At 45.3% G+C, this 24705-nt stretch overlaps 1 protein-coding gene across 1 annotated transcript in view; it reads left to right on the top strand.

The window, feature by feature from the left end:
* Positions 1–314: 314 nt before the first annotated feature.
* The window catches only part of LOC112227970 (tyrosine-protein kinase yes), a 35672-nt gene continuing 11281 nt past the window's right edge, over positions 315–24705 (top strand). Inside the window, exons 1-4 of the mRNA XM_024393021.2 lie at positions 315–846; positions 14133–14420; positions 17196–17295; positions 17840–17938. Coding sequence (XP_024248789.2) covers positions 14141–14420; positions 17196–17295; positions 17840–17938 — 479 coding nt within the window. The 5' untranslated portion in view covers positions 315–846; positions 14133–14140. The remainder of the gene's footprint in view (positions 847–14132; positions 14421–17195; positions 17296–17839; positions 17939–24705) is intronic.

Raw genomic sequence — 24705 nt, 5'->3', positions numbered from 1 at the left:
TAATAGGGATCTTAATAAAATACGAAATACTAATAGTTTGATTTAATTAAATGATGTATTAGGCCTCAGTGCCTCAACAGCAGCAGACAAGAAAAGTCAGTGGGGCGCCCGGTGGATTTTGAGAAGATTGGCCCTTGGCCCCTGTAGCAAAAGATGTAACCACTTCCACACTCAACCACTAATACAGTAACCCAATATTAGGCGATACTGCCAGTAGATGGCGATAGAAGACCAGTTTTGGAGAGAGAATTATATTCTTCTTTAATACACACATTTCTTTAAAGCCACACACACGAAATACAGACTCATTTTTGGTTCCCAAAATAACTTCAACCTTACAATGTTTTGTTTATAGATTTTTGTTTGTTTGTTGCTATAGTCACTTGTGTCTGTGATGATCGTCTAACGATCTCGACACCGGTCTGCAGGATTGATATCTCCAACTGTAGCGTCATTTACTGGAATCGCGTCGGCCATGTTGTAGTGGGGGTTGATGCAAGTTTAGAGGTAGGAAGTGTAGCTACAGGAACTGGGTTAGCCTACTTTTGGTGACTTATTTTGTCATGTCGCTGGATACATTTAGCTGGGGTTTTATGCATTAAGGCGTTCTGTCTGTGTCAACCCCTCTAATCGTTTAATTTCTTCATCCTTCGTTTTGCTTTGATTTAACTTCATTGTTATTTCATTCACCGAGCACAAAAACGATTGAGAAAGACCTGTGTTGGAGGGAGGCGGGATGGGGGCGACTGTGATTTCCATGTTGGAATACTAGCTGATTTTTCGTCGAACCCAGAAATACATTGGAAATACAAACACAAGCGACACAACATCGTGAATTTCTAAAAGGTAAGACTTTTTAAATGAGAAAAATAAGTTGACAATTCAATAGCCCAATGATGGGCCCCACCAGTCCTCTGGTAGGATCGATTTTCCAGAGCATTGTCTGCATATATTTGTTCTGACCCGAAGAATTGCGGTAAATATAGCCTATTGTTAAAGATACATTAAATTCGTATAAAGTGTTGAGTTCAAATATGTTTTTAGACCAACACAGACCTACTGTAGTTCACTCTCTCTGATGTGAGCCTGTAGACTAATTGAAGTTTTAAATGTAGGTTACGGCTTTAACGTCCCCAAAGACAGCATTGTATTTAACGTCTTATATATAAGACGTTATATATAAGATGTTAAGTGAAATAATTCATTTCTCAAACACTGACAAACAATTGTTTCTTGTTGGACAATCAAGCTAGTCCAGTTTGCTGGAGGGTAAGTGTCCGATAACGCAAGACGGCTGTTCCAATACGGAACACATGGAACAGCTAGCTGAAGTAGCAACACTAGCATTGTCTGGACTCTCACCACATGGCCTTGGTCAATTGTAACACATCATATTCCTGATAGTCGCTACTAGTTAATTGAGATAAAGCAACTTAACTGTGTGTTATGGAATGTGATTGTGGTTAGCTGAAGAATGTGCATCTGCAGGCTACACGTAGCCCATGATTGCCAGTACTGAGCGTAAAATAAATGACCTCAAATTATATTTACTTATAGGCCTACAGTAGTGATCCCTGAATGCATAGGTTATTTTGGTAGAAGGGGCTAGAGTACCAACCTCGTAAAAACTTACCAACTCCACACCACGTTACAAAATATCTGAGGCATATGCTTGAGTTTGTTAATAATAACACTTCCACATCCAAGGACACATCCGATGTTTTGGAGTGGTGTCAGTTAATAGGAGAGAACTACGGACTGACTAGTGTTGCTGGGACTAAACCACTGTGTCTAAAAGTTCCAAGGCCTTTAAGCATTGTAATGTCTACGGTTGGCCTCGGGATTCAGAGCAACCTAGACAAGCCCCAAGTGTGACCCCCCCTAGGCTAGAACATAAATCAAAATCACATTTTATTTGTCACATACACATGGTTAGCAGATGTTAATGCGAGTGTAGTGAAATGCTTGTGCTTCTGGTTCCAACAGTGCAGTAATATCTAACAAGTAATCTTAACAATTCCCCGGCAACAACCTAATACGAACACCTAAAGGGATGAATGAGAAAATGTACATATAAATATATAGATGAGCGATGGCTGAGTGGCATAGACAAGGTGCAACAGATGGTATAAAATACAGTATTTTCATGTGATATGATATGAGTAATGTAAGATATGTAAACATTATTAAAGTGACATTATTTTGAGTGACTCGTGATCCATTTATTAAAGTGGCCAGTGTAGGCAGCAGCCTCTGAGTTAGTGATTGCTGTTTAGCAGTCTGATGGCCTTGAGATAGAAGCTGTTTTTCAGTCTCTCGGTCCCAGCTTTGATGTACCTGTACTGACCTCGCCTTCTGGATGGTAGCGGTGTGAACCGGCAGTGGCTCAGGTGGTTGATGTCCTTGATGATCTTTTTGGCCTTCCTGTGACATCGGGTGCTCTAGGTGTCATAGAGGGCACACAGTAAAAATAATTGTTAGTTTAACTCTGATAGAGTTGAAGTCAACACTGTTTTAGAGAACATTTGTTCCCAGTCTACATAGTGTTAAAGTTACTCTACAGGTAGTGTCACATTTTCATTCCACTGAATTGAGTTGAATTTACACTGCAATGACTGCATAATTTTACACTCCGATTTAATTCCGACACGAGTTGATTGACTCCTCATAATGTTGAAAATACTAATCCTGGGTAAATAAAAGTCAACACTGTAATTTTTACACCAACTTTTTTACTGTGCCGGTAGTTTGCCCCCGGTGATGCGTTGTGCAGACCGCACCACCCTCTGGAGAGCCTTGCGGTTGAGGGCGGTGCAGTTGCCGTACCAGGCTATGATACAGCCCGACAGGATGCTCTCGATTGTGCACCTGTAAAGGTTTGAGGGTTTTAGGTGACAAGCCACATTTCTTCATCCTTCTGAGGTTGAAGAAATGTCTGTGTGGGTGGACCCTTTCAGTTTTTCTGTGATGTGTACGCCTAGGAACTTAACTTTCCACCTTGTCCACTGTTGTCCCTTTGATGTGGATAGTGGGGGTGCTCCCTCTGCTGTTTCCTGAAGTCTACAATCATCTCCTTTTTTTAATGTTGAGTGAGAGGTTGTTTTCCTGACACCACACTCCAAGTGCCCTCACCACCTCTCTGTAGGCTGTCTCGCCGTTGTTAGTAATCAAGCCCACTGCTGTTGTGTCGTCTGCAGACTTGATGATTGCGTTGGAGGCGTGCATGGTCAAACAGTCGTGGGTGAACAGGGAGTACAGGAGGGGGCTGAGCAAGCACCCTTGTGGGGTCCCAGTGTTGAGGGTCAGCGAAGTGGAGATATTGTTTCCTACCTTCACTACCTTGGGGTGGCGGCCCGTCAAAGTCCAGGACTCAATTGCACAGGGCAGGGTTGGGACCAAGGACCTCAAGCTTGATGATGAGCTTGGAGGGTACTATGATGTTGAATGCTGAGTTGTAGTCAATGAAAGGCATGCTTACATTGGTATTCCTTTTGTCCAGATGGGATAGGGCAGTGTGATGGCGATTGTGTCGTCTGTGGACCTGTTGGGGCGGTTTACAGACAACGCCATCACACTGGACAAAAGGAATATGTACAAAGAAAGCGATGAACCAACCATGGCTGATCTTGGATGCATTAAGCCGAGTGGGGTCATGTTTTGTACCAACATTAGCCTGTTTGTCAGCTTAATGTCCACTAGTATTCACTGGAGTTGGTTCTTGTGTTGCTCTATGTGATATCGGTTGCACTTAATGTTATGGTATAGAAATGACCAGGTATTTAGGCTACGAAGAAACAGGAGTGTAACCTCACAATAATAACATTTACCTTAAGAAAAATTCCAAGCCACTGTGATTGAAGAATGAGAACGTCTCTCTCTTACAGTAGGTCATGACTGGAGATGCATGGCTGGCTCTCATTCTCTAGACCAGGGGTATTCAACTCGTACCCTACGAGGTCCAGAGCCTGCTGTTTTTCTGTTCTACCTGATAAATAATTGCACCCACCTGGTGTCCCAGGGGAACAATGAAAAAAATGCAGTGGAACTGATTTCTAGGTCCAGAGTTGAGTTTGAGGGCTCTAGACAGTCAGTGGGAATGTGGACAATTCATGCCCTACGCCTGTGCCTTGAAGCCAGAATCTCACTTGGATCTGGGACAGATACTGCATATTGAAGAGTTGAGGAGCATGTGGAAGACCTTCTGTGAGCTGTTGGTAAAAGTTGGGCAATGGCAGAGCTGGGCCGTATGTACTAGGCACCAGCGGGGGGGAAAAGGACTGAAATTGGGAGGGACCACCTGAACTTCAATAAAAGATGCCATCATTTTCGTTCCACTATGTTTTGCTACTGTGTACACTGAAAGATATGACCCTTGTCCTTGGTGATTCCATGGTAGTGTGTGTCTGTTTTGTCTAAGTATAACAGAGAGATAATTTTCAAGTGTGGAACCATTGAAATTGAGTGAACTCACACCAGGGAGACTATTTTTGAAGTATGTAGCATAGGATATAGCTTAATCTTATTAGCCCTACTGCAGTACCACAGTTGTGTACATTGGTGTGACAGAGCGCACACAGTGTGTGAAGGAATGCTTAGTAATGGTGTGGTCACTGAAGTTACCACATCACACATTGGCACTCAGGGCAACCCCTGAGTGAGAAGTAGGCGTTGATAGTTTAAACCGCCTCTCTCTGACTTACTGTGGTCACCTCCCGCTACTAAAATAGCTCCTACACACTCGTGTGAACTCCTGCCTTTAGGTTGTCCTCCAGGGCCAGCCTTATAGAATGAGTCTTGTGTCTACTGTCGAGCCTGAGACATGGCTATGAGTAAGCTTCAGCTAACCCTTGTGTTGGCAGACGCGTAGCCAGGTATTCTGTGAGGCTGGCAGCCTGGTACAGCTCCAGAGGTGGAGAGATGTCTTGCCAACAGTAGGCTAGGTGGTGTTTGAACAGAGTAACACGTCCTTAATCATCACAGCAACATTTTATACTGCTTCTTGCTTTAAAATTAATGTAAGGCCTAGTCTCACATGCCACACTTGTGAGAGACTACATTAGGCCTAATTCTGTATTCATGCTGATAGACTATGGTATCAAAGCAAAGTGATGTTTCAACTTCCTTCCTTTTAATATTTATTGAAGCTACAGTAGCAATAGGCATATACTCTTTGATATTGTACAACTGCACTTTCCCATGGGCAGTGTAACCCTTACTTCGTCTTCCTCCAATGGCATCTGTTGGCAGTTGTAAGCATGGTAAAGCCTTCCCTGTCTGCAGTCTTGGTGTCAGTTGCTAACAGCTGTCCACGTCGAGGGTGGGGCTTACTCACAGTCACAGACCCCTAGTTGCTGTGGAAACTCCCAGCATCAAACCGTAGGGATAGTTCTCCTTGCGTAACAATGTGTCAATCAATGTCTCTGTTACTAACTGATATTTAGCCATGTCTGCATGTTATTTCACCTGCAGCTTTAATTTATGTCAGGCTTCAGTTTTATGTCTAAGTTACCCTGTTTGGTAACAAAATCCATGTCTCAGCAGTTCCAGAACCACAGGGTTGACTGATATCCATCAGCTAACCAGTTTTAGCCTGTTTTCTTTCCCACTCCTTGTCTCCATGTCTATCTCCCTCGTAGGAGGAGCAAATAGAGGTCTGTTGGCTGTACTGAGTGTGTGTGTATTCATCGATGAGTTTCCGTAGCGTGCACATGTCTTTGTGTGTGCGCTGGTGTGTAGGCTATCATAAGTGCTTGCGTTTTTTTGTGTGTGCGTGTTTCTGCCTGCCTGCATTCCTCTCAGTGAAAGCTACAGCAGGTGGTCTGGAACACAAAGGCCCGGCGGAAGGACGTCCGGGCCAGAGGGATCTGTTCATTTCTCACTGATCATCCCAGCACTCCCTCCATTTCAGTACAGGGGATTGATGTCCCTCTTTGCTATGAGCTCTAGCCGGGGTGCCAGTCTGTTTCTGCTCTCTTGACAGTTCCACGAGGAGTTGTCATGCCAAACAATGACAGCAATTGAGTTGGCAAAAACACAGTCCTAGATCTGGACTCAGATCTGTTTATCAGGCCAGTCCTCAAACCGCTCTACCTGCTGTTCTGTCATGACATTTTCAGCAGGATGGACTGAATCCCAAGTACAATTTTCACTTTGTAGTCATGCATTGATGACGTGGAAGTTAGGATTCACCCCAATGTGATCAACTTGTCGAGCGGAAGTCTGATGCAGACTCCAGAGTAGGGTGAAGTTGCCTAGATGCTGATCTTGGGTCAGTTTCCCCACTGGATAAGGTTATGATTTGGGGAGGGGAAGCTGATCCTAGATCTGTACCTGGGGGAAACGTCACCCCAGAGCCAGAACTCCACTCTCCAGGCTGTTTCAGCCCAGGGCCTTTCTGTGGAATTCCCAGTTCTCTCCAACTCAGTCAGGAGAGGAATGGGCCAGGGTGTAGGATACAATACACAGAACCGTTTACTGTAGTTCAGTTTTGCCATGTTCAGCAGAATAAGAGAAGATATCTCATTCTGATTGAATGCAGTTTTTGATACTGTTTGACATTATCTCTACAGAAATATTCAGATTCTGAGATTTAGAGAAAGCACATCAAATCCCTTTGTGCAAACTGACTATGGAAGCGTATTCTCCTCTGTTTTGATGTGGATTTGGGGTGGCAATTTTATTTTTAATCCTCTACAATTGAAACTTTCATTGCGTTACTAGAATCTTTATTGGTATGCATCCAAACATTACTGGAGTAAAGTGAACTGAATAACACAGTGCAGACTACCAACTGATTTAAATCTATACAGCTTTAAATAATAGCCCCTAGCTATGTTACCTCCTCTCCAGCCCTGACCCACCAATCTGTGCTGACCTTTGGTATCACACTGAAGGGTCCCACTTGGGCCCTTTAATCTTATGTGTTCTGTGAGGCCTGAGCCCTAGGTAAGGTGAGCACACCAGGGGTGTGGAGGTCAAGGATCAGAGGTCAAGGAGCCTCAGGTGGAGGTGTAACTTCGGGTCCCTCTGGAATGTATGAAGGGCATACTGTGCAGCTCTACAGATCTAGGATCAGCTTCCCCTCCCCAATCCTTAGTGGGGGGAAATGAAAAACTGACCCAAGTTCAGCGTATAGGGGCAACTTCACCCTACACCAGCCATAGCATTCCAAATATACTAGGGTAAAGTCAGTGCCACAAGATCCCTATGCAAAGCAGGTCTATACTTTTGAGGACAAAATGTGTAGGTTTTTCCTCCGCCTGCTACATAGCGTGGTATTTGCTGTCTTTAGCTGTCTTTTTATTCCTGACTCTTTCGCTGTCTCAAATCACAAATGCTTTTGATTTACACAGACGGAACTATGCACAAACTTTGACCTAGTTTCGAAAGGACACTTCTATTTCAGCATCATCTAACGGACTGTAATGAAACAACTCCTGAGAAGTCTTGAGTTTCTCCCTAATAAGACAAGACAACACTGGTGTGCATTTCCACCGTCTCTCGCTCTGGCTTCGCTCTCTCGCTCTGGCTTCGCTCTCTCGCCCTGGCTTCGCTCTCTCGCCCTGGCTTCGCTCTCTCGCTCTGGCTTCGCTCTCTCGCTCTGGCTTCGCTCTCTCGCTCTGGCTTCGCTCTCTCGCTCTGGCTTCGCTCTCTCGCTCTGGCTTCGCTCTCTCGCTCTGGCTTTGCTCTCTCGCTCTGGCTTCGCTCTCTCGCTCTGGCTTTGCTCTCTCGCTCTGGCTTTGCTCTCTCCTCTGGCTTCTCTCTCGCTCTGGCTTTGCTCTCGCTCTGGCTTCGCTCTCTCGCTCTGGCTTCGCTCTCTCTGCTCTGGCTTCGCTCTCTCGCTCTGGCTTTGCTCTCTCGCGCTCTGGCTCGCTCTGGCTTTGCTCTGGCTTCGCTCTCTCGCTCTGGCTTCGCTTTGCTCTCTCGCTCTCTCGCTCTGGCTTTGCTCTCTCGCTCTCTCGCTCTGGCTTCGCTCTCGCGCTCTGGCTTCAGCTTCGCTCTGGCTTCGCTCTCGCGCTCTGGCTTCGCTCTCGCGCTCTCGCTTCGCTCTCGCGCTCTGGCTTCGCTCTCTCGCTCTGGCTTCGCTCTCTCGCTCTGGCTTCGCTCTCTCGCTCTGGCTTCGCTCTCTCGCTCTGGCTTCGCTCTCGCGCTCTGGCTTCGCTCTCTCGCGCTCTGGCTTCGCTCTCTCGCGCTCTGGCTTCGCTCTCTCGCGCTCTGGCTTCGCTCTCTCGCGCTCTGGCTTCGCTCTCTCGCGCTCTGGCTTCGCTCTCTCGCGCTCTGGCTTCGCTCTCTCGCTCTGGCTTCGCTCTCGCGCTCTGGCTTCGCTCTCGCGCTCTGGCTTCGCTCTCGCGCTCTGGCTTCGCTCTCGCGCTCTGGCTTCGCTCTCGCGCTCTGGCTTCGCTCTCGCGCTCTCTCGCTCTGGATTCGCTCTCTCGCTCTGGATTCGTTCTCGCGCTCTGGCTGGCTTCGCTCTGGCTCTGGCTTTGCTCTCTCGCTCTGGCTTTGCTCTCTCGCTCTGGCTTTGCTCTCTCGCTCTGGCTTTGCTCTCTCGCTCTGGCTTTGCTCTCTCGCTCTGGCTTTGCTCTCTCGCTCTGGCTTTGCTCTCTCGCTCTGGCTTTGCTCTCTCGCTCTGGCTTTGCTCTCTCGCTCTGGCTTTGCTCTCTCGCTCTGGCTTTGCTCTCTCGCTCTGGCTTTGCTCTCTCGCTCTGGCTTTGCTCTCTCGCTCTGGCTTTGCTCTCTCGCTCTGGCTTTGCTCTCTCGCTCTGGCTTCTCTTTGCTGGCTTTGCTCTCTCGCTCTGGCTTCGCTTTGCTCTGGCTTCGCTCTCTCGCTCTGGCTTTGCTCTTGCTTCTCTGGCTTTGCGCTCTGGCTTCTGGCTTTGCTTCTCTGGCTTCACGCTCTGGCTTCGCTCTCTTGCTTCTCTGGCTTCACGCTCTTGCTTCTCTGGCTTCACGCTCTTGCTTCTCTGGCTTCACGCTCTTGCTTCTCTGGCTTCACGCTCTTGCTTCTCTGGCTTCACGCTCTTGCTTCTCTGGCTTCACGCTCTTGCTTCTCTGGCTTCACGCTCTTGCTTCTCTGGCTTCACGCTCTTGCTTCTCTGGCTTTGCTCTTGCTTCTCTGGCTTCTGCTCTGGCTTCACGCTCTCGCTCTGGCTTTGCTCTTCTGGCTTCACGCTCTGGCTCTGGCTTTCTCGCTCTGGCTTTGCTCTTCGCTCTGGCTTTGCTCTTGCTCTGGCTTCTCTCTCTCTCGCTCTGGCTTTGCTCTGGCTTCTCGCTCTGGCTCTGGCTTCACGCTCTTGCTCTGGCTTTGCTCTTCTCGCTCTGGCTTCACGCTCTTGCTCTGGCTCCTCTCTCTCGCTCTGGCTTTCTTGCTCTGGCTCCTCTCTCGCTCCGGCTTTGCTCCGGCTTCTCGCTCTGGCTTCTGCTCTGGCTTCTCGCTCTTGCTCTGGCTTCACGCTCTTGCTCTGGCTTCTCTCTCGCTCTGGCTTCACGCTCTTGCTCTGGCTTCTCTCTCGCTCTGGCTTCACGCTCTTGCTCTGGCTTCTCTCTCGCTCTGGCTTCACGCTCTTGCTCTGGCTTCTCTCTCGCTCTGGCTTCTCTCTGGCTTCACGCTCTTGCTCTGGCTTCACGCTCTTGCTCTGGCTTCTCGCTCTGGCTTCTCGCTCTCGCTCTGGCTTCACGCTCTTGCTCTGGCTTCTCTCTCGCTCTGGCTTCACGCTCTTGCTCTGGCTCCTCTCGCTCTGGCTTCACGCTCTTGCTCTGGCTCCTCTCTCTCGCTCTGGCTTCACGCTCTTGCTCTGGCTCCTCTCTCGCTCTGGCTTCACGCTCTTCTGGCTTCTCGCTTCTCTGGCTTCACGCTCTTGCTCTGGCTTCTCTCTCGCTCTGGCTTCACGCTCTTGCTCTGGCTTCTCTCTTCTCTGGCTTCACGCTCTTGCTTGGCTTCTCTTCGCTCTGGCTTCTCGCTCTGGCTTCACGCTCTCGCTCTGGCTTCACGCTCTGGCTCTGGCTTCTCGCTCTGGCTTCTCGCTCTCGCTCTGGCTTCACGCTCTTGCTCTGGCTTCTCTCTCGCTCTGGCTTCACGCTCTTGCTCTGGCTCCTCTCTCTCGCTCTGGCTTCACGCTCTTGCTCTGGCTCCTCTCTCTCGCTCTGGCTTCACGCTCTTGCTCTGGCTCCTCTCTCGCTCTGGCTTCACGCTCTTGCTCTGGCTTCTCGCTCTCGCTCTGGCTTCACGCTCTTGCTCTGGCTTCTCTCTCGCTCTGGCTTCACGCTCTTGCTCTGGCTTCTCTCTCGCTCTGGCTTCACGCTCTCGCTCTGGCTTCACGCTCTCGCTCTGGCTTCTCGCTCTGGCTTCTCGCTCTCGCTCTGGCTTCACGCTCTTGCTTCTCGCTCTGGCTTCACGCTCTTGCTCTGGCTTCTCTCTGGCTCTGGCTTCGCTCTTGCTCTGGCTTCTCTCTCGCTCTGGCTTCACGCTCTTGCTCTGGCTTCTCTCTCGCTCTGGCTTCACCCCCTTGCTCTGGCTTCTCTCTCGCTCTGGCTTCACGCTCTTGCTCTGGCTTCTCTCTCGCTCTGGCTTCACGCTCTTGCTCTGGCTCCTCTCTCTCGCTCTGGCTTCACGCTCTTGCTCTGGCTCCTCTCTCGCTCTGGCTTCACGCTCTTGCTCTGGCTCCTCTCTCTCGCTCTGGCTTCACGCTCTTGCTCTGGCTTCTCTCTCGCTCTGGCTTCACGCTCTTGCTCTGGCTTCTCTCTCGCTCTGGCTTCACGCTCTTGCTCTGGCTCCTCTCTCTCGCTCGCTCTCTGTGTGGCTTTTCTCAGCTGGCTCTTCTCTGTGCTGACAGTCACTCATGTGAGAGGATTTGGCACAATGTCCCATTCCCAGCCTGTCTCTCTTTGATACACACACAAATACTAATGTCATTTTATCTCTACATTCATAGCAAATGTCTCTCCCTCCCGCTTTGCCATGCAATGGAGTTTTGCTTCGCTTATCGGCATTTGTGTAAGAGGCAGGGCTATAGGGATTAGTGTGCGGGTGAAAGAATGACACGAGATGAAAAACAATCACTTGTAATACTGTACTTGGCCTATTCATGGCAATATGAACCTGCTTCAGTCTCCCCATTTACTTAGGATAGGATAAGTGTTATGCTTAGGCCATGGCGGGTTAGTGAAGGGGCTTTTAAAACAGCACTGGTGTGAATGCTTGGATCATAAGATCATGTTTCCCTCCTCTGCTATCTGTTTATATAAATGCACCAGAGGAGTGTGCGTGTGCGTGTGCGTGTGCGTGTGCGTGTGTGTGTGTGTGTGTGTGTACACACAGTCGGGTGCTGCTGAATATACACTGCCTCTCCAACTTTACATATCTGTGTCACTGCCAGCCCGAAACCGATCCAGTCCGTTTCCTCTGAGAGACGGAGGTCATTATACACTGAGTATATTACTTTCCTAATATTGAGTTGTGCCCTCTGAACAGCTTCAGTTAGCCAGGGCATGGACTCTACATGGTGTCCAAAGCGTTCCACAGAGATGCTGGCCCATGTTGACTCCAATACTTCCCACAGTTGTGTCAAGTTGGCTGGATGACCTTTTGGGTGGTGGACTATTGTTGATGCACACGAAACTGTTGAGCGTGAAAAACCCAGCAGCGTTGCAGTTCTTGACACAAACCGGTGCGCCTGGCGCCTACAACCATACCCCGTTCAAAGGCACTTAAATGTTTTGTCTTCCCCGTTTACACTCTGAATGGCACACGTACGCCATCCATGTCTCAATTGTCTTAAAGGTTAATTAAGGATTTTTAAGTCATCTCCTCCCCTTCATCTACACTGATTTTGAAAGGGGATTTAACAAGTGACCTCAATAAGGGATCATAGCTTTCACCGGCTCAGTCTATGTCATGGAAAGAGCAGGTGTTCTTAATGTTTTGTATACTCAGTGTATGACTGTATGACCAAATGTGACGTAAGGGCAGAGTTGGCAAATGGTTAACTGTGTTTTGAGAGACAAATAAATCTTAGAACAGATGGTCTGTTTTATTGAGATGTCGTAAAAGCTGGGATGCAGGCTGCAGCTATATGACCAGGATGTAGGCCTGAAACTGTGCTTTTATGGTGTGGCAAGTTAAGCGCTGACCCTGAGTCTCTGGGCCACTTCATTCTGATGGTGAACTTCAAACCCCACAGTCAACCAACCCAACCTCTCTTACCCTCCAAGGAGACCAGCATACCATCTCAAGTTAAAGGGGAGAGTGGGTTAGACTCCCTTAAAGTGAGGGCTGGATCCATATTCATGTGGCTGACAAGAATGTCTTGGCCTCCGATCTGAACATCTGAGATTAGATTTATATGAACCGTATCTTTTCGTTTCTTTTAAAATCTCATTTGACTTAATGTAGGCCTATTACCTACGACTGACCACTCTTAAATCAGTTTTATAGAGATCTATCAACACGCCATTCGAACCATAGCATGAAATGTATTCTGTGTACAATTTTTTATTTGAGCAAAATGCCCTGATTTCTTGTGAAGTCCTCTTGCGGTTTGCCCCCGTTTTTGTTGTTTTACTTGGCAGCTCGGCAGCTGAAAAACTCAGTGAACTTCTGCCATTCCCCTTTTCTCTGTCTACTAGACCAGTGTTTCACAGTCATAGGGATGCAAAATTCTTAACTTTACCCAAAATTCCCAGGTTTTCCAGAAAGCTCCGTTTGAATATTGCTGTGGTCAGGAGGGAATGAGCAGGACATTTTGGGGGAAATGTGTCCGTATAAGTGTCCGGGACGTTGCTAACTGACAGGTCCCTCAGATGGTCTGTTCAAACTGATTTTAGTCAGCTCAAGTGTAAATTGAAGTTCTCCTCCAAAGTTATGAATTCATCACACCTTGTTTGCCAGCCCCTAGTTCCCCTGACAGACATTTGTAGTTTGCAAGCAAGCCAAGCTTGAGATTTCGAAAGAAGGTTCACAATTTCGTAGAAGTCTAGCCCACCCCCCTGGTAAAGAAAACGATTGAGAGTCATGGCTGTAACCCTCTGTCTAGGGCAGCTGTTTCCAGATCAGTCAAAACATCCCCTGACTGGAGCATATTTACGTGGCCTTCTCTTCACAAAGGGAATACCTCGGGGTAACACTGGCCAATTCTGTTGAGAGGGAAGAATGAGAACAATGCAGATGGTGAACACGTCAGTATAAAAGTGTTGCTTTTTCGGGACAATGGTTTGACCTAAGAGTTGCTGGTGATTTTTAAGGCATGCGTGCCGATTCTTCACCCTTCTCCCGAAGTATGTAGTCTACTTGCACACTTTCTTGCATGGGTTGAGGCAAGGTGGAAACTCTCTCTCCTGCCAATGCTTGCACCAATCCTATGCCTTTAAATCAATGATGGGGAGTGTGCAAGTGCACACTTCGGGAGAAGTGTGGAGAATTGGGACATAGCCTAATGTACTTTGTTTTTAAATGGCTGGTGACCATGTGTTGCAACCATTATTGTAAAGGTTTGACCCACAAAAAAAAGCAGCAAATGTAAAACATGCGTTTCCCAGAATACTTACTATTTGCATCAGCATGGCTTTTCATCTGCTGTCAGTTGGATATTCATATAATGAACATGTTATCTCCTAAAGTCATACAGATCAACACAACAGCTCTAAACCCACTTATAAAATGTTTAGACTGTCAATCAGTATAACCATGATGTATGTACTTTGCATAGGATACACTAGACTAGTTCTGTCGTATGTGTATGATTGAACCAGGTCCCGGTTTTTGATTATGACCGCGAGTGACGTTCTACAACCAAATAAATTCAGATCAGATTTATGGCTTTAGCCCAAAAAATAAAAGTACATCATATAGTCTGACAACATTTTTTAATTTCTTAAAATTATTATTATTATTTTTTACAAATGTACATTTTTATAGACGTACAATTCTCTCTCATTAATGGAATCCTTCTAACCAGTCTGTATGCTGTAATTCTTAATAATTTGTAAGCTTAGACTGAGTGTGCGGAGGTGGGGGGGGTAGCTAGCACATCTATGCCAACGGTGGCTGACACAGGAGTGAATATTCAGTACTGTACTGTCCTGTGGATTTGTTTCAGTCCTGTCCTGAAACTAAGCTCTTAACTTTTTCTCTCCAGACTTGACCATGGGCTGCATCAAGAGTAAAGAGGACAAGGGGCCTACCATGAAGTACCGCCCGGATAACGCTCCGGTCTCAGATGTCATCGGCCCCCACGTGGGCCACTACGGGCCCGACCCCACCCAGCTGCAGCAGAACCAGCCGTCCTCCACGGGGCCCGCTGCAGGTTTCAACCCCCACGCCATCACCCCCTTCGGAGGAGCTTCCTCCATCATGACCCCCTTCGGAGGGGCATCCACCTCCTTCTCCGGCGCTCTACCCGGCACGTTCCCCGGTGCCGTCTCAGGTGAGACTTGCCTATATTATCCACACGATCCTAACTTGAGATCTTCAAGCATAGCCTACATAAAAATGTTTGCGCAAATCACACGTTGACATCAATGGATGATTTGTGCGATGCGTTTGTGTGCGTGTAGATTTCAAGTGTGGATTTCCTTACGCACCTGTATGCCTTTCTATCGTAACTACAATAAAGCAGAAGGTGGGGGATAAAAGAAAGATTCCAGATTGGCACACATTCAACATCTGTATTGGGGTTGACATCCATACAAGCATTATACTCTGATTTTTACCTCAACATAGTGTGAAATAGACACAAACAATAGCCTAAATGTCTGCAAATTTACTTGGCATTTTCATTGTTTTGGTCTAGTGCCATTGTCCTCTTAACCACATCGATACTATATAAGTACTCTAGTTTGCACAACGTCTTCTATAGTTCCTTCACAAGGACCCATATGCTTATTCCCCACAACAGAATAGCTGCGAAAAAATGAGAAAAAAGCAGCAATAATACTGTTTATTAATTTGAGATGCCATAGCGGGTATACACTTCCTCAAAGTAGTCAGAATGACTCTAAGATAACTCAAGAAATCTGTCATTAATTTTGATGTTTTTGCCAAAGATCTTTTACATCTAACTAAGCTGTTTGGTGCAGTATTTTTCAATGAACAAATGTGCATGAAAATGAGTTCTTGACTTTAATGAAGAATCCCTACTGTTGACCAATCACTGATGAAGGGGCGTAGACTTCGGCTTGCCTCCAGGAAATAATTTGTATGCTTGAACAGACAAAAAACCCTCACTGAATTCATCACAAAATGTCGTCATATAATATATGCACCAACTTTACCAAACTGCCGTTTGGGACACATCCTATGACACCCCCCATGGGGAGCTCATATTCATCGTACCCACTGCTGAACAACCAAGCTGCCAAAACCAATCCCATCATCTGGCCCAGGAACTCAATACCGTTCCACTGTTTCGGCTCGGAAGCACGCAGATGCCTTAAGATGTCCTTCAATCACGTTGTCCATAGGTGTCATTTGCAACAAATCAACAACGATTGATTTTTAAAGTTGGCAGGGAGACTAATCAATCTGATAAGGCCCAAAGAGCAGTGAGATGAGATTGAGCTCTCCTGTTTAGGTGGGATTAGGTTTGTAATCCCCCTCTTTGTTGGATTATCTGCTCGTGTGTGTGTGTAGGGGTGGGGGAGTTACATGGCACGGTATTGAGTTTCTGGACCAGATAATGGGATTGGTAGCTTGGTTGTTCAGCAATGGGTATGATGAATATGAGCTCCCCATGAGGGGTGTCATAGGGAAGTGGGTGCCACTTGGGACACATCCTATGTCAGTGTTTCCCAAAAACGCCTGATTTCAAGCAGGTGTGCTTGTCTGGGGCCGCAACAAAAATATGTACTGTTGGGAGTGCTTGAGGACTGGAGTTGGGGAAACAATGCCCCCATGTAGTGCACTACTTTTGAGCAGAGCCCTAAGGGCACTATATAGGTAATAGGCTGCCATTTGGGACGAACATATAGATATTTATCTGCCAGGGCCAGGATGATAGCAGTATCGCGATACTTGTTAGAATCGTGGCAAGGAAACGAAACACAAAGGGATTTAACTTCTTTAGGAAAACTGCCCTAATGTTGGAAACCAACATCATGATGTTGTCATCCAGAGTCACATGTATTTATTTCCAAAGCTATAGCACACGTTAAAAAATATATAGATTTTTTTTTTACATACAGCAGGTATGTAGGTTTTTAAAGGACCAAAGAGTTGGCCTGCTCTGTTTCATAGTACTGTAATGGTCACAGCCCTATTATCCACACAATCTGCCGTGTCTATTCTCTGCCCAGTAAGCAGAATGGTTTACAATGTATTTATTGACATTACATAACAGCGAGAAGAGATTGACCTGTGCCATGTTCTTATTCATGTCTTGTAACGATGTTCGCTTTGCACCGAGCTGACGTAATCATTTCCTTTAAGACGCTAAGCAAACAACTACCTTGCCGGACCGTTAAATCCGCTCCCTGACTGATTTAGACTCCCTGTCAGAACCGTACCCATCCCACTTCCATTAGTATGCCCTACACAGGGATGGACTCTCTCTTGAGGCCCCCATCATTAGCCATAATGATTTTTTAAAAATCACACACCAAAGACCAGCCCACTGGGCTTAAGATAGACCGACCCATCTGGCATTCGCCCAAACTGCACTATGGCCGGTCCGTTTCCGGACCAACATGACATTATTTCTAATCTATATACTGGCAATTTCTATAGAGTAGAATTACCGACGGTGAAAAATTGTTAGGGAGTGTGCAGGCTAGAGAACACAGATTCTACTCTCCCCTCACGAACATTCACACCACAGACACCAGTCAGTCACGGCCACTATGGAAACAGAACCGCCACTACAGGTCTATATTCTCTGACTTATCTTCCATTGGTCCCTTGGTCTCCTGTCATTTTGATGGGCCTGCACAGCTTTGCCGCAGAGTTTGGTACTGTGAACATTCAGCAACATTGTTTCTGTCAATCTTGGCACAAAGGTCAGCAGGTATTTATAGGAAGTCTTTGTATCTTTTAATAGGCTATTAGTAGCTCTGAATTCCTTCATATTCTAACTGGTTCTCCACCTTATCTCTGCGACTTAGTCAACAAAAACAATTTCAGCCTCTTAAATGGACATACTGTCATGAATTTCACTTGTGCATTTAACTTGAATGTTTTATTTAATGTTTTCTGTGTCTGTATTCAGGTGGGGTTACGTTCTTTGTGGCCTTGTACGACTATGAAGCCAGAACCTCAGACGACCTGTCGTTCAAAAAAGGGGACCGCTTCCAGATCATCAACAACACGTGAGTCCCCATGGGCCCTGGTCAAAAGTAGCGCACTATATAGGGAATGGAATGCCATTTGGGACGCACCCCCCCTCTGAGAACATCATTCATCATGATCAGGGGCTTATTCCCGTAGAGTAGTGGTGTAACGATGACAGAATATCTTTAAGAACACTACCTGTTCTGTACAGTGTTCTTCCTAAATGGGTTAGATTTGTCCCCCCCCTCCCCGATCCTGTTTTTTTTTTTTGACTTTCATTTGATTAATTTAACAAAACCTTTAACATAGATGGTGCCTTAGGTCATATAACTTTCTGCTCTATAATGTAGCCTTGGTTGACTTTGTTCAATTCAAATGAATACTTTGTTGCATGCCTTAATAATATAGCAATAGAATCCATGCATAAAAGACAGCATGTACAAGCTCACTGCCAAGACACAGATAAAACAAGCATACAAGTCCCTTTCATAACCAGACTATCGTTGTACAGACATAGTAGTGATATATCTATCTGGATGATTCTTTATATCTCTGTCTGTATCTGTCTGTCCCCCCCTACAGAGAAGGGGACTGGTGGGAGGCGCGCTCCATCAACACAGGGAAGAAGGGTTACATCCCCAGTAACTATGTGGCACCAGCTGACTCAATCCAGGCTGAAGAGTAAGACCCTTGTCACTCATAACCTTATTTTAAGACTATCCACGGCTACAACAGCAAATAGAGCTAGCCTAATAACTGCAGCGTGACCATTACACCACACAGCTCTCGCTGGAGGCACGTTCACTAGAAGATCTCAGAGCTTCTCCTGTTCTCCTGGGTCCATATGTATCAAGTGTCTCGGGAGTAGGAGTGCTGATCTAAGATCAGGTTCCACCTGTCCAGGTGATCTTATCCATAGTGATCCAAGAGTGGGCACACGCACACAAACAGGAAAGTTGCTAAATCAACCAAAAGGTGCTGGGGCAGCCTTAAAAATGTGTCCGTTGGAGCGCTGCGATTGGTTGCCCACAATTATGGGGTGGGGCTTAGTGAAGGGTCAATTGGAATCAAAACTACATATGGTAGCTAAACACTCAAAGAACTGCAAATCCCGTCAGATCTGGCGCCAGGATAAAGTGACTAAGGGGGCAGTTGAAATCAGTCGAAGGGGCTACATTTTTTGGGGTTTCTTGTGTTGGAATTCTGCTAACATCACGCTATACCATAATAAACCAAGTTCAAATGCAGAGATTCTTAGGTCATTGAGTGCTTGTCAAGTGACATGCTACATATTTCGCCGTCAACCTATCTCCGTTGCGCTGTCTCAGTGTAAAATAGGAGCCTTCTAGCAGTCACAAGGACACAGATTCAGCAGGAGGCTGTCAGGTACCGGTGCAAATTAGTGTTGGATTTATTTACACGGTCACTGGTGTTTTCAAAGATGACAGTGATATTTGCAAATATATACAGTCCCGGTCAAAAGCTTGGACACACCTACTCATTCAAGGGTTTTTCTTTATTTTTACTATTTTCTACATTGTAGAATAATAGTGAAGACATCAAAACGATGAAAACACACATGGAATCATGTAGTATCCAAAAGAGTGTTGACCTTTTTTAAAGCGTGAGTTCCAAATATCTCTAACCATCGCCCCTGCGTGAGTTTTTTTGTTTTGTTTTTTTGCTCATGATGTCGGCATGCTCTCACTGTTCCAAAATGTGATTGTTACACAACAGGACGGTTATCCGCGCTGCCCTCAAACCAAGGCACGCTGCCTGCTAATTATCTATAGGCTATGTTTCAACTTGTCAATTTGTAATTATTTTCAAATTATTTTCTCAAACTGTTTTAATTGGGGTGTGTTCCGCCGCCTCGTTAATTCACATAAGAAGTAGCCCATTTCACTGTTGCGGATCACTTGTGTTTGAGGCTTTACTGAGCCGGCTAATCTTCTCTCTTCAACTAGAACCAAGCACTTCCCTAGTGTTTCCCGAGATCAAGTATGAAGACATTGCGCATCACTAGTCAGAACAGGCCTTGCACAAACATTTTCTGTCTGGCATTGCCTTCATGGTTGTTTTTCCTTACAAATTGGACTTTGGACATATGTGTGTTCCTATCAAAGTAAGTGGCTTATTTTCTGTATATCGTGTTGTCATTTCTGCTATAGCACATGTATGTACAGTGGGGCAAAAAAAGTATTTAGTCAGCCACCAATTGTGCAAGTTCTCCCACTTAAAAAGATGAGAGGCCTGTAATTTTCATTATAGGTACACTTCAACTATGACAAACAAAATGAGAAAAAAATCCAGAAAATCACATTGTAGGATTTTTAATGAATTTATTTGCGAATTATGGTGGAAAATAAGTATTTAGTCACCTACAAACAAGCAAGATTTCTGTCTCTCACAGACCTGTATCTTCTTCTTTAAGAGGCTCCTCTGTCCTAAATACTTTTTTGCCCCACTATGTATGTGAGGTCGACCGATTTATGATTTTTCGACGCCGATACCGATTTATTGGAGGTCCCAAAAAGCCGATACCGATTAATCGGCCATTTTTATTTATTTATTTGTAACCCACCGTTCCTAGGCCGTCATTGAAAATAAGAATGTGTTCTTAACTGACTTGCCTAGTCAAATAAAGATTAAATAAAGGTGTATCATTTAAAAAAAATCGATTTCTGATTTATGAAAACTTGAAATCGGTCCTAATTAATCGGCCATTCCGATTTAATCGGTCGACCTCCTAGTATGTATGTATGTGTCATAATCTTATTTACTGTTTTATTCACCGTTTCATGTACTGGTGACATCATGCATTCCGATTCTTGCATAGATTGTAATGGACACATGATGTGTGTAAAATACTTTTTTTGAATGTTGTACTGATTATAATGAGCAAATGCAAAGCTATTTACTGGCTATGTGTGGCGCCATGTTTGTTGACATCATACAATGCATTCTGCATTGAATTCAGAGTTGGGTGACATCTCAAAACAATTTTTCCCAGTCGGAGCTCACCCCCCCCGACTTCCCAGTTGTCTTGAACGCACTGAAGTCGGAAGTCTGAGACTTTGGTGCCTCAGGGTTGCCAGTCCAGACCCCCCTTTCCAGGGGTTTTATTTTTATTTGGAGTATAAACTTACCTTGTTTGCCACCCATTTATTGATATCCCCAATCATAGTAATATTTTCTGCACCATATCTCCTCACAATACCTTGCCCCATTTCTACACCCCATGGACTCCCCCACAAATGAAATGACCCCCGTAAAATGTTTTCATTCCTGTTTAGCTTTTGCGCTACGGTTAGGCTAGGCAGTAGGTCTGTGAGGTGAACACATTGTATTTGCTTTGTGATTTGTCAAAAATGGTAACGACTTGTCAAGTCATGTGCTTCGGTTCTTGTATACACTGCAACAAGTATATTGACGATTTGTTAAATGCTGAAAAGTTGCTAAACTAAGATCATATTTTTCAGGCAATGAGTGTATCCATCTGAGTTTGTTTATTTGCGTTTTATAGTGAATGGCATTCTGGGATTAAGGACTTTTCGGATAGTCCAATATAAACAAACATGGCAGCCATCATAAAGAATTTAGCTGCTGTTAGCTTAGCTGACACGCATTTATTTTCTAAACAACATTACATTAATCTCTTGTGCTCACCAGAGATGTGGTACATTGTAAACTAGTCTAGCAGTTAGGTTGCTAACTTACGTTTTGTTTTTTTGTCAGCGCAACCTGTTATTTAGACCGGTTTATAGAATTATTTTTATTTTTTTATTTTTTATTTCACCTTTATTTAACCAGGTAGGCTAGTTGAGAACAAGTTCTCATTTGCAACTGCGGCCTGGCCAAGATAAAGCATAGCAGTGTGAACAGACAACAGAGTTACACATGGAGTAAACAATTAACAAGTCAATAACACAGTAGGAAAAAAGGGGGGGAGTCTATATACATTGTGTGCAAAAGGCATGAGGAGGTAGGCAAATAATTACAATTTTGCAGATTAACACTGGAGTGATAAATGATCAGATGACCATGTACAGGTAGAGATATTGGTGTGCAAAAGAGCAGAAAAGTAAATAAATAAAAACAGTATGGGGATGAGGTAGGTAAAAATGGGTGGGCTATTTACAGATAGACTATGTACAGCTGCAGCGATCGGTTAGCTGCTCAGATAGCAGATGTTTGAAGTTAGTGAGGGAGATAAAAGTCTCCAACTTCAGCGATTTTTACAATTCGTTCCAGTCACAGGCAGCAGAGAACTGGAACGAAAGGCGGCCAAATGAGGTGTAGGCTTTAGGGATGATCAGTGAGATACACCTGCTGGAGCGTGTGCTACGGATGGGTGTTGCCATCGTGACCAGTGAACTGAGATATGGCGGAGCTTTACCTAGCATGGAGTTGTAGATGACCTGGAGCCAGTGGGTCTGGCGACGAATATGTAGCGAGGGCCAGCCGACTAGAGCATACAAGTCGCAGTGGTGGGTGGTCTAAGGTGCTTTAGTGACAAAACGGATGGCACTGTGATAAACTGCATCCAGTTTGCTGAGTAGAGTGTTGGAAGCAATTTTGTAGATGACATCGCCGAAGTCGAGGATCGGTAGGATAGTCAGTTTTACTAGGGTAAGTTTGGCGGCGTGAGTGAAGGAGTCTTTGTTGCAGAATAGAAAGCCGACTCTTGACTTGATTTTCGATTGGAGATGTTTGATATGAGTCTGGAAGGAGAGTTTACAGTCTAGCCAGACACCTAGGTACTTATAGATGTCCACATATTCAAGGTCGGAACCATCCAGGGTGGTGATGCTGGTCAGGCGTGCGGGTGCAGGCAGCGAACGGTTGAAAAGCATGCATTTGGTTTTACTAGCGTTTAAGAGCAGTTGGAGGCCACGGAAGGAGTGTTGTATGGCATTGAAGCTTGTATGGAGGTTAGATAGCACAGTGTCCAAGGACGGGCCGGAAGTATATAGAATGGTGTCGTCTGCATAGAGGTGGATCAGGGAATCGCCCGCAGCAAGAGCAACATCATTGATATATACATGAGTTTGGCTGTGGATGTGTTCCGTGTGATGCTTGGATGATGAAGCATTTAAGACCTTTTTTGTTTTCCATCAGTGTACAAATATATTTAGATGCTGTTCAGACAACAGTGCTGTTTAGATGCGTTTGTTGCGTCATATGTTCTGTTGCTACTGTTCCAATCACATATTTGAGATCGTACACTGCAGGGGCTACACAACAATGATCACACGTGATTGTACGCGTACTCTCAACCAGCTTCATGAGGAATGCTTTTTCAACAGTCTTGAAGGAGTTCCCACAGATGCTGAGCCCTTGTTTGCTGCTTTTCCTTCACTCTGCAGTTCAACTCATCCCAAACCATCTCAATTGGTTTGAAGTCGGGTGATTGTGGATGCCATGTCATCTGATGCATCACTCAATCACTCTCCATGGTCAAATAGCCCTTACACAGCCTGGGGGTGTGTTTTGGGTCATTGTCCTGTTGAAAAACAAATGATAGTCCTACTAAGCGCAAACCAGGTGGGATGGCGTATGGCTGCAGAATACTGTGGGAGCCATGCTGGTTAAGTGTGCCTTTAATTCTAAAATCAGTCATCAGCAAAGCACCATCACACCACCTCCTCCATGCTTCACAGTGGGAACCACACATGCGGAGATCATCCGTTCACCTAGTCTGCATCTCACAAAGACAGCGGTTGGAACCAAAAATCTAATTCGGACTCATCAGACCAAAGGGCAGATTTCTACCGGTCTAATGTCCATTGCTCTGGTTTCTTGGCCCAAGCAAGTCTCTTCTTTTTATTGGTGTCCTTTTGTAGTGGTTTCTTTGTAACAATTGACCATGAAGGCCTGATTCATGCTGTCTCCTCTGAACGTGAAGTGTTGATGGTTGAGATGTCTGTTAGTTGAACTCTGCGAAGCATGTATTTGAGGTGCAGTTAATGAATTTAGCCTCCACAGCAGAGGCAACTGGGTCTTCCTGTCCTGTGGTGGTCCTCATGAGAGCCAGTTTCATCATAGCGCTTGATGGTTTGGCACTTGAAAAAAACTTAATTTGTAAAATGTCAAGAACTTAACTGACCTTCATGTTGTTTCCCTTTGTATATTTGAGCTGTTCTTGCCATAATATGGACTTGGTCTTTTACCAAATAGGGCTATCTTCTGTATACCACCCCTACCATGTCACAACATAACTGATTGGCTCAAACGCATTAAGAAGGAAAGAAATTCCACAAATTAACTTTTAACAAGACACACCTGTTAATTGAAATGCATTCCAGGTGATTACCTCATGAAGCTGGTTGTGAGAATGCCAAGTGTGTGCAAAGCTGTCATCAAGGCAAAGGGTGGCTACTTTGAAGAATCTCAAATGTATGTTTTGATTTAACACTTGTGTTATTTCGTAGTTTTGATGTCTTCGCTATTATTCTACAATGTAGGAAATAGTAAAAAAAATAAAGAAAAACCCTTGAATGAATTGGTGTATCCAAACTTTTGACTCGTACTGCGTGTGTGTGATTATATATTTAAGTTCTGACTTAAATGTCAGCATTCAAAAGAAAAAGCCTCATCAGGCAAAACCCATCTTCGCCAATAAAGCACAGGTTGGGTCTGCCATGCTCAGATACAGCCTCTCCTTGAGTTACCCAAAAGTGAACTAACTACAACATCCCCAAACGGGCACTTAAGTACATTTTAGCCACACCTTTTCTTGGTGCACAGGCCAGGTATATCTATTCACACTTAAAAGAGAAATCAGACATATACTATCCAAACAAAGAAATGTACAGTAAACTGATCAATGCAATTAAATAACCCAAAAGTCTTTATTACAAGTGTTTTGCAATTTGTGAGCTCTCCAAACAACATTTCCACTTGGAGAATGGTATGAGTAGACATCAAACATTCTAAATGAATGGGGGAATATGTTGGGATTAGCAGTAACTTTACTGATGAAGATATTGTTTATTTCACAAGGCATTGGATCAACATTGACAAACAATTGGCTCAAGGAAAGAAATAGTATGCGATAGTGTCAGTGCGCAATAGTGGAGAGAGATGTGCCTATAGCGCGTCTCTGCCACGCACCACCTCCCTTTATTCTGGTCTCGACATTTAAACTGATGCTCGAGACACGTTCCTCACACACAAGCAGTAACCTCAAACATTTTCAGGACGTAGCAGTCCTCATTTTCCCTTCAACTGAAATCAGCATGATTTAGTATTTCTCACCACTCGACCCTTAAACGCGCACACACTACCCAAACTAATGGACATGTGACAGCAAGGCGGGATGGCACTTTCTAAAACGGCCACTGGGTACATGATGCATATTCCCCCGCCAAATAAAGGAGCATCATAGCAGTTGGCCTGAGGTAAATGAACACTTTGCCCAGGCCCTAAACACTGTCCTCTAACCT

The sequence above is a fragment of the Oncorhynchus tshawytscha genome, linkage group LG29 (genome assembly GCF_018296145.1).
Source record: "Oncorhynchus tshawytscha isolate Ot180627B linkage group LG29, Otsh_v2.0, whole genome shotgun sequence".
Lineage (NCBI taxonomy): Eukaryota > Metazoa > Chordata > Actinopteri > Salmoniformes > Salmonidae > Oncorhynchus > Oncorhynchus tshawytscha.
This window is presented reverse-complemented; position numbering and strand designations above follow the sequence as displayed.